The sequence below is a fragment of the Mytilus californianus genome, unplaced genomic scaffold, assembly GCF_021869535.1.
Source record: "Mytilus californianus isolate M0D057914Y unplaced genomic scaffold, xbMytCali1.0.p SCAF_9, whole genome shotgun sequence".
NCBI classification, from domain to species: Eukaryota; Metazoa; Mollusca; class Bivalvia; order Mytilida; family Mytilidae; genus Mytilus; species Mytilus californianus.
The window spans coordinates 23,632,445-23,648,485 of NW_026262745.1; the positions used below are offsets into that span (position 1 = coordinate 23,632,445).

The window sequence follows — 16,041 nt, forward strand, 5'->3', positions numbered from 1 at the left end:
ATTTCAAACTGTTTAGAATGAGAATGATGTAATTTTATAGATCTAGGAAGATTCAGTGCTTTACATGTATTGGTACTTGTTGAAAATCTAATTTTGTTTAATAAAATGTTAATTTTAATCAGGGTTGATATCTCATCAACATATATATGCAACGCTTCTTTTCACATGCTATTAATGTTTTTACAACATGTGATAAATATATACACAATAGTTGAAAGTTTTCTTTTCTCTTTTAGCTTTAAAGATTGGAGCAATTTGCCTAGATATATATAATGTTTACAATTCTCTATAAGACAATTGGTAAACAACCTCAATATGGCAGAGCAACCACCTTTACCCAAGAGAATTGACAGTCTTTCAGAAAAGTTGGTACCACCTATTCCACCAAAGCCAGTCTCCCGATCACCGTCAAAGCGGTTGAACAAAATGGCCACTTCAGAAAATCTTGCTGCTGACTCTGCAATGTCTCAAAATTTTGATGCCAAACATCACTACAAATCTTGTTTTAAAACATTTCAAGAATTTTATAAAAATGGCGATTTGTTTGATATAGAATTAAAAGTTGGAGATACCAAATTTAAATGTCATAAAATTGTGTTGTCATGTGTCAGTGAGTACTTCAGAGTTATGTTTATGTCAGAAATGTCAGAAAGTCAACAAAAATTTGTCACTATTCATGACATAGAGGAAAGTGCAATGTCAAAACTTATAAATTTTGCCTATACTGGAAAAATAACATTTACAATAGAAACAGTGCAGCCTATTTTGTATGCTGCTTCCATACTGCAGATAAATACTGTTATTGAAGCATGCTGTCAGTTCATGGAGAATCATCTTCACCCTACCAATTGTATTGATGTACACAATTTTGCAGAACAGCATAATCACGCAGAACTAATGAAAATGGCTGATCATTACATTCTTGACAACTTCAATGATGTTGTTGAAACTGACGAATTCAAAGACATGTCTTTCAATCATCTTGAATGTCTTGTGAAGTCTCAAGACTTAAATGTTACAGATGAAACACAAGTATATGAAGCTGTCCTTAAGTGGGTCAAAGAAGACCCAGAAAGTCGTAAAGCTAATATGTCCAAATTGTTATCGCATATAAAACTAGCATTGTTAAGTCCAACCTACCTTGTGGAGAATGTGGCCAGTGAAGAGTTGGTGAAGAAAGATTTAGATTGTAGAGATTTACTTGATGATGCTAAATCCTATCAAATGTCCTTGGCAAGTCTTGTATCCAAGGTCAGACCTTCAGAACAGACCAGACCTAGGAAAAGTTGTGCAGGTATGAGTTACATGTTACACACTAAACCTATTTCAAATTCTGATTATAAAATCGCATCTAGATTATGATTGCAGAGCTGAGTAATAGGAATTTAATTTTCATTTTATGTGAGCATGTAGTTTGATAGGAACTGAGTTGCATTTTGAAATGTAAATTATGATATTATTTTTTTATTGGGTAAAGATTGCATGAAATTCAATCAAAACCCTATGGTACTCAGACTTGATATCTAAATCTTCCAAGGTTTATCACTACATTTGTACTTTTGAGATACATAAAATATAGTGCATTGATCACAACATTCTATACATCCTATCCATGAGCATTTCCAGAAATTTATCAATGAAATACATGCGCAGATATTTAAGTTACAAAATGATATTATACTTGTCAAGAAAATCACATACCGGTAACTTGTGCAAGGTGAAGGAATCTAATATCTATTCTAAAAATATCAATGATGTCATTGTTATAGTAATCTTTAAAATTGGAGTTATCTTCCTTTGTCTATAATTGTAGTTGAATCAACCACAGCCAATGCTTTATACAATGCAATGTTTAATTTTACTTCCCACTGATAGATTAAAGCAATCTTTACCCTTCAGTGCTTACAAGCACTTTGATTTTCTTTAAGCATGTCAAGGCGAATAAAAAAATTAGTAATGGTTTCAATTTGACTATTGTCAAAACATTTAATTATAAAGGTATAAAATCACAAAGGTAAGAACTTTGAAGATTTCTATTTCAGGCATTTTGTTTTGTGTAAACTCATAGGCTATAACTTTGTAGATTTATATTTCAGGCATTCTGTTTTGTTTAAACTCATAGGCTATACTGTTGAAGATTTGTATTCCAGGCGTTTTGTTTTGTGTTGGTGGCAGAGGAGCTTCTGGAGACCCATTCAAAAGTATAGAATGTTATGATCCTAGAAATGACAAATGGTTTGGTATCACGGAGATGATGAACAGAAGGAGACATGTCGGGGTTTGCTGGACAGGAGGTTAAAAGATTTATAGTATCTATCATGTCTTTATTAGTTATACATAGCTCTGATTCCTTGCAAGGATTTGACTTTACTTTTGGACTTTTTCATTGTTTTATCAGCTCTTCAACATTTGAATTAAATTTTGAGTTTTAAATATGTTTGCCTCCAGCATCACTCTGGAGACATTACTTGTCGAAATAGGCATCTGGTGCAGTAAAATTGGTAAGATTAATATTATTATAGTGTTAAGAAAATTGCTATTTACATTATTTTATTCTCAGTTTGAAAATAATTGATTAAAATTCAAAGTTTTATATTTGGTAGCTGATTTTATGTCCTATGTTCAGCTCTCCTTACCCAAACAGCCAGCATGAGCTATTGGCATCACTTCTGTCTGTCATCCTCTGTTTACCTTTATGACAGGTCTTCTCTGAAACTGCAAGGCCAATTGGAACCAAACTTGACCACAACGATCTTTGGGGTATCTTATTAAAAAAACTTTGTCCAATTATCCCACCTGTTAACCTACATGGCCGTCAAGGCTAAAAGATAGAACATAGGGGTAAAATGCAAGTATTATCTATTACCTTGAAAACCGTTAAAGATAGGGGCAGAAATGTTCACTATGACATTATTATGCGGTAGTTGGTATTATTCATCTTAATACAAATAATAGACACTAGGCTCCTTTGATACTTAGATAGAATGTATAAAATGTTGAACAAAACAACCAATTAGTAAATGATATGAATGAACAAAATATTTGTTTATATTTATATACATGTGTATATATTTATATTGCACAACAATGTTAAATCTGGAAATTTGTGGAAGCAAAATTTTGTTCTTCCCTCGCCGGGATTGCTTCCTCAAATTTGCAGATTTAACATTGTTGTGCTGATGTGTTTTCAGCCGTGTATCACCTTCACTGGTGATCCAATGGATGGATCTGTCGTAGAGTTGTCACTTGTTTAGACATATATATATGTAATTATGAATATAATATGTGTTTTCAGCCATGTATCACCTTCATTGGTGCTCCAATGGATGGATCTGTTGTAGAGTTGTCACTAGTTTAGACGTACTTATCAAAATAATTATTTTTGTGACTGTATCTTACGATCCTTTACGATAGATATTTAGCTAATCTGCAAACAATTCCATCTTCATGCCTAATATCTCATGTACTGTGTAACACTAGGCCACCGAAAGCTGAATTATTAGTTCAGTCTAGGTGGCCGAGTGGTCTAGAGTGCTGGACACAGTTCAGGCCGTGTTGTCTCGATATCCCAATAGCATGAGTTCGAATCCCGACGAGGGAAGAACAAAAATTTGCTTTCGCAAATTTGCAGATTTAACATTGTTGTGCTGATATTTAGAGTAATTATATATATATATATAGAATATATAAAAGTCTAAATCGAAAACAACGTTCAAACCTATGATTGAGTTGGATAAAAACTGCAATTTTTATACGTGTGCATGCAAAACAAATTTCTTGGTAGAGGGGTCTAAATACAGCACAAACAACATTTTCAAAAGACCAAATGAGTGAAAAAGTATATTTTAACAAAACGCATTTGACTAGCAGGTCGAACAACTGATGTTCTTAAACCCTGCTGACTGCCATTGGCGATTGCCATATAAACAGATCACAAGATGTAACAAAATAGATCTTATTATTAATTTATTACCAAACAGAAAACAATAAACTTGCGGAAAAGATGGTATACCGCAAACATGAGGTGCAAAAATTTGTACACCATATCCGGATTTCGACAATTAATGTCTCTTCAGTGATGTTAGGAATCGAAACGGTATTTGGAAGGCCATATAATTTACCTCAATTTAGTATAGACTCTTGTATTTGAAAGAGCCAAAAAATGATGAACGGATCATATAAACCCGAAGGAAAATATAATACAAGCCCAAACGAAAAAATATAAACAAGTCTAAATTGAAAACAACGTTCAAACCTATGATTGCGTTGGATAAAAACAGCAATTTTTATACGTGTGCATGCAAAACAAATTTCTTGTTAGAGGGGTCTAAATACAGCACAAACAACATTTTCCAAAAGACCAATAAATTGAAAAAGTATCTTATAACAAAACGCATTTGACTAACAGGTCAAACAACAAATGTTCTTAAACCCTGCTGACTGCCATTGGCGATGGCCAAATAAACAGATCACCGATGTAATAAATGGATCTTAATTATAAATTTAATACTAATCAGAAAACAATAAACTTGCGGAAAAGATGGTATACTGCAAACAAAAGGTGCAAAGGTTTTTGTACACCATATCCGGATTTCAACAATTAATGTCTCTTCAGTGATGTTAGGAATCGAAACAGTATTTGGAAAGCCATACAATTTACCTCAGTTTAGGATAGACCTTGAATTTTGAGGAGTCAAAATAGGATGAACGGATCATATAAACTCGAAGGCAAATATAATACAAACCCAAACGAAAAAATATAAACAAGTCTAAATTGAAAACAACGTTCATACCTATGATTGCTTTGGATAAAAACCGCAATTTTTATACGTGTGCATGCAAAACAAATTTCTTGTTAGAGGGGTCTAAATACAGCACAAACAACATTTTCCAAAAGACCAAATAAGTGAAAAGTATATTTTAACAAAAAGCATTTGACTAACAGGTCGAACAACACATGTTCTTAAACCCTGCTGACTACCATATATATACACAAGATTTTTGCCCACACAGTTTCCACAAAAAGTCTTTTTGCATTGTATAGTTTATGCAAAATTGCCAGGTTAATGATAAAAGATTGTTCCAGTTTCGATCTATCTATTATATGTATAGGTTTCAAGATATTATATATACAGTCAGGGGTACTACTTGTACAAGTAATTTTTATTTACTTGAAGAAGTAATATAAATATACTTATATAAGTAAATTTGTAGGATACTTAAACAAGTGTATTTTATTTACTTGTATAGGTAAAACAAAAATTGGCTTAGTTATGTCCCTCAGACATTCAGATTTTTTTACTGATATAAGTGAAAAAGTCATCCTATCTTCTTTTCTTGAATTCTTAGGACTTCTTTGCTCTAATAGAATTTTAAATTGTCTGTCCTTTGCAGATGTCTTAACTTATCATTTAAGTGTAATTTATTGGACAATGAAAATCTCATTTGTCTGTTATCTTCAGAACACTGCTCATTTACAAGGAGCAATTTTTGAAGGCCTTCCGCAAATACTTAAGATCTTTGCGCAATCAGTTTCTTTGTTGAATTAATGAGATGAAACATTGAACTCTAATAAAAAATTATGAGCTAACCTGGGAATAATCATTAAAGGCATGGTTTTACATCTGAAAACTTGAGAATTTTTGTGGGATTGTAAAAAAAATTTACTTATACAAGTGAATTTTTGAGAAAATTAAGGGGAGATTATTCAAACATTATAATTAACTTATAAAAGTATATTTTTTTTACTTCTTCAAGTAAATAAAGATTACTTGTACAAGTAGTACCCCTGACTGATATACATACCATTTTATTGACAGGTCTTTTGTACTCTGTTGGAGGACATGATGGAACTAAACATTTGAATACTGGGGAAGTATTTGATCCAAAAACTAACAAATGGTATAACATTGCTGCAATGACTACTCCTAGGTAACTTTTCTGTACTTGTGGAAATTTGTTGGAAATTTTTGATTTTATGGACGGATTTATACAATAATATGACACTACAACACAAAAAAAGTAAGGCATCATACAAGAAGATTATTTGTACCTCCCCTTCAGTCATGGCCTATTAAGTTTGAGCTTTGGGAAAGTTTACATGTTAACAGTTTGTAAGTAGGTCAGTTAAAATAAAACACTTATGGTAAGTCAATGATATTTGTTGTGCAATTGTATAAGCATTGGCACATCTCATTCCCATGGGCATAATTAAGCCTTTCAAACACAGTCCAAGTCTAATGACTTTGAAGCTGTTCCTTAGTTTAAAGGTTAGAGTTTACAGGTTAGAGTTTCAGGGGAATATCTAACTCCTACATTTGTAAATTGTAAGTCAGTGGTATATGGGTATGCAGTTGTATCAGCATTAGCACATCTCATTTCTCTTGTGATTTGGACAGTTTAAAGGGAACCACATATGATAAAGCAATAATTGTATGCATAGTCAAATCTCATTTCCACAGAGATTATTTGGCTTCAACTTCAGTCATAGTAAATTGACAATGAATGTTTTGTATAGTTTACATGTTAAAAGAATTGCCTTTTTTATTTAAACATTTGTATGAAACTATCAAAATTACATGTAGGTAAGACATATTGCTGTGTCAACAGTTTATTAAACATTTAAAGAGTTATTTGGTCAGTTTATTAATACCCAATTTAAAAGATCTAGAAAGGAGTCATTGCCATTTGATCCATCTTTCTGTTGTCCCTTCTAAAACAAATGGTTTAAAATAGGATTGCTTTCCATCAGTACATGTATATGGACTACTGAAATAGATATACTCATTAACTGTCTGATTAAGATGTCTTCACTGCATAAAACTAAAAAGAGTATTTTTCACATTGATGCAAAAACAAAATACAAGGAACTAGTCATCTCAAATGACCAATTAAATTTCATAAAATAAATGACCAAAAACCATAAATGTTATTTTACAAAGCATAAATATATAAATTTGTTTTTGATTTTTTTCTGATTTTCAGACGTGGTATTGCCCTAGCCCCTATGGGAGGAGCTATATATGCTGTAGGAGGTTTAGATGACACTACATGTTATGACACAGTTGAGAGATATGATCATGCCTGTGACAAGTGGACATTTGTATCCTCTATGAATGTCAGGAGAGGTGGAGTTGGAGTCACATCATTTAATGTTAGTTCTTTATTATTGATGTACACAAGAATGCTGGGTTTCTGTTTATTTTCTGATTCAAAGTTGGGTGTGGTTCATTTAAGCAAAATGTATTGTAACAAAATAGTACATGTAAATGTAAAAAAAAACAGAAGAAAACTTAAAACAGTTTTTACCTTTAAATTTATCTGTGAATATAATTTTTGCCCTACAAATATTATATGACGGTTTCACTTTTCTTTTAAACACCTGCAAACAAAAATTACCATACTGTTCACCAGTCAAAAGTCTTCATTTTGTTAACAAGATTTTTTTTAAACTAATGTACTTAATTATAAGTCTTAACCCTGCTTAATGTAATAAATCCAAAGCCAGAGAAACTAATGTTGATGAACTTCTTACATTTTAATTTATTGAGACTTATTTTTTTTGATTCAGGGTCATTTATATGCTGTTGGAGGAAATGATGGTACATCTTCATTGGACAGATGTGAGAAATATGATCCAATCATGAACAAATGGAGCAGTATAGCTAACATGGAAAGACCCAGGGCTGGTGCTGGTCTCTCAGTTCTTGAGGGATATGTATACGTCGTTGGTTTGTATATTACTTTTTTAGCTGATCTTGACCAAACGTCCAGTGTGCAAAATTGTTATTACTTGTTGTCCGTCTGTCATCGTGTGTCTGTAAACTTGTATGAAAGTTTTCCAGAAACCCCAAGGCCAATTGAAATCAGACTTGGTCAATCATCCTTAAGGTTTTCAGATTGTTCTTGGTTTTCCTTTCCACCAACAAACATGGCTTCCATCACTAATAGTAGGACACAAGGGTTAAGTGCAAGTTATTGTCTATATCTTGAACACCAAAATATATAGAAACAATCTGACTGTTGAGGTAAAAAGGTTCAGAAAAACAAAATAATGTCTAATCTATATTTATGCCAAAATTATTAGACAACACTCATTGAGTTGAATTGCATTTAAATGATAATTTTTTGTTAAGATTTAAGCGTAATTATCTGAAAAACTATAATACAAGTAGAATAACAGAAACTTTAAAGAGGAAAAAAAATACCAGTAATATAATATCTATAAAATAGACTTTTTTAGTGTTTTGGATATCGTTTTGAAAACAATAATATGGAGAAAAATTGTACATTATGTAAAAAGCAAAATAGATAAACAAGTAAATTGCAAAAAATGTCTACCCAGAATTATTTCATTGGTTGTAAATATTGTGTTTGCAATGGAAACTATCATGTCCTTGATTTTCCTTAAACACAGTCCAAAAACATATCTTTTGCTGATATTAAACATCTATTTTGATTTAATTGCAGAAAAATAGAAATGGAAAGTTTTTATGTGTTAATAATAAATTTATTATATGTATAGTTTAAAAAAATAATTCTTGAGTTAAATTTAGAGCATAGGAGAACAAGAAAATATGTGTCCATAGGACACCATGCCCTGCTTACTATACAAATACATTGAAGAAGAAAAAAGAGAAAACTTTTGCTAGTTTAATTCAAATTATGTTTTTTTCTGGAAATAAATAATGTTTACAATGTCATTGAATTGATTGTGTACTGTTTTTTAGGTGGATTTGATGACAGCTCCCCTTTGAATACATGTGAACGGTACAACTGTCAAACAAACAAATGGGAGAGGATGGCAGACATGACATGTGCTCGTGGAGGAGTGGGTGTGTCTACTATGGCAGGGAAAGTGTTTGCTGTGGGTGGTCATGATGGATTTAATTATCTCAGTTCTGTAGAGGCATATGATCCTATTAAAGATAGGTTTGTATCTTAGTTTAGAACTTGAATATGTAGTGTTGGAAAAAGATATTTTTTTCTAGCCACAATTTTCTTTTGAAGATGAAAGCAGTGATGCCACTGAGATTCCCATTGTAGCTTGATTGGAAACCACATTTTTATGGTCGCTGAAAATACATGATTTATCACTGACTACCAAAATTGTAAGAATCATGTATGGAAGGTCCTTCATGTAAATACCCTATTTCATTTACACGAGACAAAAAAATGATGGCTCCTAGATTGCAGTTCTTAATTCTGATTGATAATTTTTACAGATTGCCCAGGGTTGAAACTTACATGGAATCAGATGATTGTACAGAACTTGTTGGTCTGCTTCATTCCTTTAAGTTAAGGCTAAGCCCTGTTAGCCCTATCTCTTGATTGGCTTTAAGTGGCTAAAAGCAAAATGAGGATAACTAAGTGATTCAAAGATGGAGACTGAAGTGCATACATTGCGCTCTTTGCTTTGAAACCTGAGGAATATCCCAAAATCGGCCAGTTGATAGTTATTTTCCCTATCATAATTTTTTTTTAATCCAATTCATCATAAGAATTCTTTGAGCTAATTTTATAAATTCTGAAATAAAACATGGAGAATTATTTTCACATGGTCACAATGCAGCATTTTAATAATGTTTGGATGAAAATCTATCAGTTTTGACAATTTACCTAGCAAAATAGGAAAGAAAGGATATGGGGTATCCATCCATGACACAAAATCAGTATGTGCACAGCAAAAAACACAAAAAGCAAAGGAATGTAGCGCTTTTATTGCTGTTCTTCATCTCAAGCCGCTTTCTTTCATACTTTTTACTGGCTGATTTCTCACCAGTCTGCTAGTAAACAAGCAATTTGCCTGTGTTTAAAATAATAAATCAATTCTTGAGAAAGGTACAATTATATATATTTCTATATCTTGTAGTTGGACAACAGTAAGCAATATACAGCAATGCAGGGCTGGAGCAGGATTAGCTTTTAGTGAATGCTCTCCAAATCTATTAGTGAACTCACAAGTCAACAACATTGAGAAGGAACAAGGGTACTAGGACATGTTTATTGTATTGGGAGTGAATTATTCTGTAATGCATCTGACTAAGTTTTAACAAGCTTGCTCTTTTGTTTGAAAACTCAAAGCTTGTTTCTATTTTTAAGCATCTCTATTGTTAAACAGTAATTTGTATGCACTTTGCATTATTTTCTATTTATGTGGTATTTCTTTTGAAAGACAGAACTTTATTTACTAACATTGCATATGAGGATTTTTTTTTTTATGGGAGAATTTGTTGATCATTTTAGAAGTATTTGAAAGTAAAATTATGTTTGGAAAGATTTTTTTTAATGTTAATTTTCATAGGTATTCCAAAACGTACTGCATGTTATACATGTATTCATTTACATGTTAACACTTATTTTGTATGGTTTAACAAATGGGTTTATCTCTAAATAACTCGAGATAACTTTTGTTTTAAGAAACTTGTGATGAAATTAATGTTTTCAGAGATTATTTTAAGAAGAAAAAATATTTAATTGGTTATTGAATCATGATAATATATTTGTTGAATAACTATGGTACAATATGAATAAACTTGCAATCCTTTATTGTTTAGCCTGTGACATTTTGTTGTGGAAGTGAGACATAGTTATCCTACATTCTGTTGTTGGCAGTATCTACATTATGTGGATAAAGTTTTTTTAGATGTCAATAACTTTGTCAAACCTTCTTTGTATTTACTAACTCTTGGATAGAAGCTTTCTTATGATCATATAAAGACCGTATGCAGTGTAAAAAAAAATTTTGTTTTTTTGTTTTCTGTATTTTACTGATAAAGTTTTTAATGCAGTTAACATTAAGAAGCTGTCTATGGTAATAGATTTTCAGACATCAAATAACTTTGTCAGACCTTTATAGAATTTTATGAAATTTTGGCAAAAGCTTTATTTTGATTAAGGGATAATGTCTGAGTCAAACTTTTATATATATTTTATTTTTCCATATTTTACTGATAGGTGGACTTAGTATGTTTTTCAGTTAACAATTACATACCGTCTGGGTTTACATTTATTATACAATGCTACTTTGTTAAACCTTCATGCTTTGAAACTTTGAAATAAGGTTCTTCAAGATCAAGAAATAGTATATGAAGAAAAATTTTAATTTTTTTGTAATTTTTCGGTATTTACTGATAAATGGACTTAGTTTTTGTCAAATTTAATTCACCTTTACAATAAGAGCAGCAATCACAGGCAAGACATAGAGTTGGGTTCTGAGGTACCCTTTACAAATTTTTATACTGATATCTCAATTGCACTCTGCAATAGAAAGCAAGAGACAGAAACAAAATGACTTGAATGCAATGACTTCGCTCAAGAAAGGAAATTTTAATACATGTAGTTAGTACCTTTATTGTCCTATTTTTGCCAACTGTGTTTTTTAAGCAGTGTTTTTTTTTCAAATTTGTTTCGTACTGTTATTGTTAATCTTTCCCAACAAGCCAATTTTACAAAGTTTGGGAATCATGCAAAATCACAGTCTATATATAACTGGTGTTATGTAACTATTGTGTGTAAAAAAATCCAAACATAAGTCTATCTCAGATCTTGTTAATTCAGTGACTTCAGAAAGTTGTTTTTCTTGAATAAATCAGTACAATTACTGAACAATACACTGAGGTAAAAATTACTCTGTGCTTGTAATTTTTATACTGTCCAGTTTGGTTGTATACTTTAGCTAGAATTGTCTGGTATCAGTAAAAAATATTATTTTTTTTCTTGTCATGTGATTTAATATATGATGTCAGCACACATAACATGTCTTCACCACACAAATGAAACTGTTGTTTCAAGATTTTGAAGAATTACTTGTCTATTTATTAACCTACACAATTTCTTAGCTCACTAAATGAAGTCATACACAGAATGTTTATTTTTTTTTATTAAAAATCACTTTCATAAGTTGGAAACATGATATAGAATTCAAAATAATAAACAAAAAATAATGAAATGATGCTATATATTTATATGAATACTTTAAAGTATAAATCAATATATATTTTTTTATAGCAAAATATCTGTTGTGTGTCGAAAGTATCTGGCAAAACTTTTAGGAATTTTTGGTCCTCAATGCTCTTCAACTTCGTACTTTATTTGGCCTTTTTAACTTTTTTTGATTCGAGCGTCACTGATGAGTCTTTTGTAGACGAAACGCGCATCTGGTGCAAATACAAAATTTCAATCCTGGTATCTATGATGAGTTTATTTGCACATTGAAAAAGGTTTTTTTTCTGACTTGTTACATTTTTCCCCAGACAATACTTTTTTCCTAAATTTTTATGTAGCAAGCTTGTTTAACATGTTTTCAAAGGGAAGGGAAAGCTATTTAGTGTTCATTTTCTTATGTAGATTTTGAAGGAATTACAGGTACATTTATTATCACCAGATGTTTTTTTGCAGACCTAATACCTGTAGGCCTTAAATATTTTAGATTTTTTTTTCCATTCTATTATGCAAACATGACTGAAGGATATCAAAATATGGACAAAGTCAGTTTGTTTATCTATGAATTTGTCTAGCTCAAGCACTTAACAATATTTCCATTGCTTTGAGAGAATTTCAAAAGAGCTCCAAAAGGTATGCTTAAAAAGTTTCTTTACTTCAAAAAGTTTGATGGTATTTATTTTTATGAAGAAATGCATTATAAATTGTATCTTGTTCTCAAAGCTATCATTTCCTAACTTATCTTTACTTAGCAGAATGTCAACCTGCTGTTAAAATTACTAATGCATGTAACTATTTCTCAATTTTGTAAAAGGATCTATGAGAAGTGTTCACAAATTCAGTTTTAAGATAAAAAGAGAATTATATTATACATGAACATATTGTATAATCTCCTCTAATCCCCTTCTCAATATAAAAAAGTAAATAGGACAAAACAGCACTTTCTAAAGTTTTGAAAACAGGGCTTTGGATTACATTCATTTATGGTAGATTCAGATGAATGGTAATAATATCCAGTAAAATCCAATGAATTTCAGTAATATTGTCAGGTGGATATCAATAATACTCAGCTAATGTAATTTCATTATATACTGTCTATAATGTTTTCAAAACAAAATTGTGTACATTATATTGAATTCCACATTGTGCTTGGATTTTTCTAAATTTTTAATCATTATAAGTTTTAAATTTCATTTCAGGTGAATAATCATTATGAAAAACCTTGTTGTATATAAACAGGAAGATAACTGACACCATTATATCTTTAAAGAAATACATTACTACACCAAATACAGTCATTATCTGAAATGAATGAGGAATTTTAATTTGCATTGTGTGTTGCTGATATATTTTTATACCCCTGCTTTAAAAAAGTGGGGGTATACTGTTTTACCTCTGTCTGCCCGTCAGTCCGTCCCATGAATATTTTTCGTTGCGTTTTTCTCAGGTACTACATGACAAGGATTTCTGAAATTTGATTCAAGGTTTATATGAGTGAGCTATACCATGTGATGCGTTTTCAGATTCACCACTCAACAACTTCCTGTTTTTACCGAACACTTACATATTTTTACACTATTAAAATTATCCATATTTGGGTGGGGGTATCATCAGTGAGCAGTAGCTCGTGGTTTCACTTGTTAAATTCTAATTAAAGATTGAATTAAAGATTGCACTTCTATCTGACCCTACATTTATCTGATCAATATCTTGCACGTATATAGGGGTAATAAGTTTAGAGTAATTTTACACAAATTGACTATTTATTTACTTAGCACTTTTCAGTTTACTCTGAAGCAGCCAATGAATTCAAAATTGAATAGGATTAATAAAAAGTCAATAAATAGAAACATGAAGGACTTTACTGTTACATTATTGTGCATTGTTGTTATTGGTGTCAGTAAAATGTTTTGGAATCTTGATGAATCTTTCAAATTTAGTAGGAAAGTCCCAATGAATTGGTATTATATATTATGTATTTGGTGAAGTTAGAAACTGTTTGTTTGTAGTACCATTTATCTATGGATATGTTTATGATTATTTCAGGAACTACACAGCAAAAAAAAACGATATAAAATGGGAAGAAAGATATATGTATTAGGTCATGCATTGTATTAGAAAATACAACATTTTTGGTTTTTAGGAAACCTTCTATTACTTTGACATTGTTGTCATACAGTCATAATTGTATGAATTTCAAGTCTTTTAGATAGATTTTAAATCTCTTTTCACCAAAGCCCATGACAATCCTGATAATATCAGTTTCTCCAAGGGAGATGTACAGAAGTAAATCTATTATTGAAGATTTAAAAAGACACTGAATAATGATACAATGTCATTTAGTAGTTTTGGTTTCCTTTATATTTTGCATGCATGAATGATTATATTTCCTTCTTTAAAGTAAGATTAAGCCCATGAAAACATGTAAACATTATGCTATCAGTTTCTCCAAGGGAAATGTACAGAAGTAAACACATTACTAAAGATTAAAAAAATACTTTTAATGATACATGTAGCAGCCTTGATATCCTTTAATGGTTGCATGCATGTTTAAAGTTACGTTTAAAAAAAAAAGAATTTTCTGAGCTGTCAAGATCAAAAGAATATCTTGGTATTATCAAAAATAAAACATTTTGGTTCAATTACAATTTGAACAAGCATATGTGAAAGGTCCTTCAAACTAAAAAAAAAATTAAAAGATATTTAGACAACAATAAACAGTCTTTGTCTATGGATTTACATATTTTTGAACTCCGATTGGGCACTTCTTTGTATCAACTGAAGTTGTAAACAATCAAAGTGATATGTCATGCACATAGAAAACTTGAGGGCCTGAATTTTACTTCAAAAGGAAGTAAAAGTTTAAAGCATTTTAAAATGCATCTAAAATATCCTCTCTCTTTTTACCTATATTTTTTTCGACAGGTAAGAAATGTTTTAATAACTCAGAGATCTCTTTAAGAAAATTATAATAGTTATATGCAGCTTTCAAAATTCTATCAATGACAAGCTATAGAAATGACTATGTATTTAAATCTTGAAACTAATCAATTGCTCATAAAAAAGGCTCAACAAAATGAAATCAGAATTTCATAATTATATGAATGCTGTAGGAACTTATTCTTATTTTAGAAAAGGTTATTAGTAATATTTAGAAAAGGCTGGGTGTGAATTATAAACATTGTAGCAATAACCCAAGATATTAGTAGGTCATATTTTCTTTGATTTTATGTTAAGACCTGTAATAAGCTACATGCACTGCAATTAATTACAATAAATTGTTCAGATCTACACCATATACTTTGTTCTTCCTTATAGCCTCCACATCTTTAAAACAAATTCAAATAGTATGTCCTCAGGTAAACATAAACCAAATATCATAATGACATGAGTATCAATTGTGAGAAGAGTCTGATCTTTGGATCTTACTTTCTGGCTAAGATTAAATCTGGATTAAAAAAAGGTGTATGGCAAAAAAACAATAAAAAAAAATTCACTTTTTCATCAGTTTTAATTTCATAAACATAATTCCTTTTTTTGAAAATTCATTGAAATCTGCTTGGTGCTTAATGAGTAGAATTTATATTGACAAATTCACACAGAATTGTGAATGAAATGATATTGTAATTGTTATGGTTGTGATTATTGTATATAATTTTATTGAGATATGTCTTAATTTATTTTGTAATATGTGCAATATTTTACATTGTATTTTGATTTGATATACAAGCATGAGTTGTAAGATAGTTCTTGTAATAAATATTTTATTAATTGATTTGTGTATGCATTTTATCATCTAATTGCTTAGCCCTTTAACTGGTAATTGACTACTGCTAAAGTGGTATCTTGTGCAACTGCAGTAAATATGAACAGAGCAAAATATCAGCATTAACAAGGTCATATCCCTATTTTCTCATTTTCCATTGATCTATTTTTGTGACAATTTCCATAGCGTGGACCATTTTTAACCGGATTTTCGAAGGAAAAATCGGGTATTAATTTGGGGGTGTACGGCGGGCGGGCGGCTGCCAAACAGTGTCTTGTTCATTAACATGCACTGGTTTGACGATTTTTTTTCAAATTTTGATATGTTGTTTC

General features: G+C 30.8%; 1 protein-coding gene across 2 annotated transcripts; it reads left to right on the forward strand.

The window, feature by feature from the left end:
- Positions 1-242: 242 nt before the first annotated feature.
- On the forward strand, positions 243-15,718 carry LOC127714193 (kelch-like protein 8). Of its 2 annotated transcripts, XM_052220208.1 has the most exons (8): positions 243-1,294; positions 2,151-2,294; positions 5,820-5,931; positions 6,985-7,153; positions 7,571-7,730; positions 8,730-8,931; positions 9,872-9,988; positions 13,143-15,718. In XM_052220208.1, exons 1-8 carry the CDS (start codon positions 316-318, stop codon positions 13,144-13,146), a joined length of 1,887 nt encoding a protein of 628 aa, XP_052076168.1. In that variant the 5' UTR covers positions 243-315; the 3' UTR covers positions 13,147-15,718. The 2 variants fall into 2 exon arrangements, with proteins under 2 accessions (XP_052076168.1, XP_052076167.1); XM_052220207.1 differs by having other exon boundaries at positions 9,872-15,718.
- The last annotated feature ends 323 nt before the right edge of the window (positions 15,719-16,041 follow it).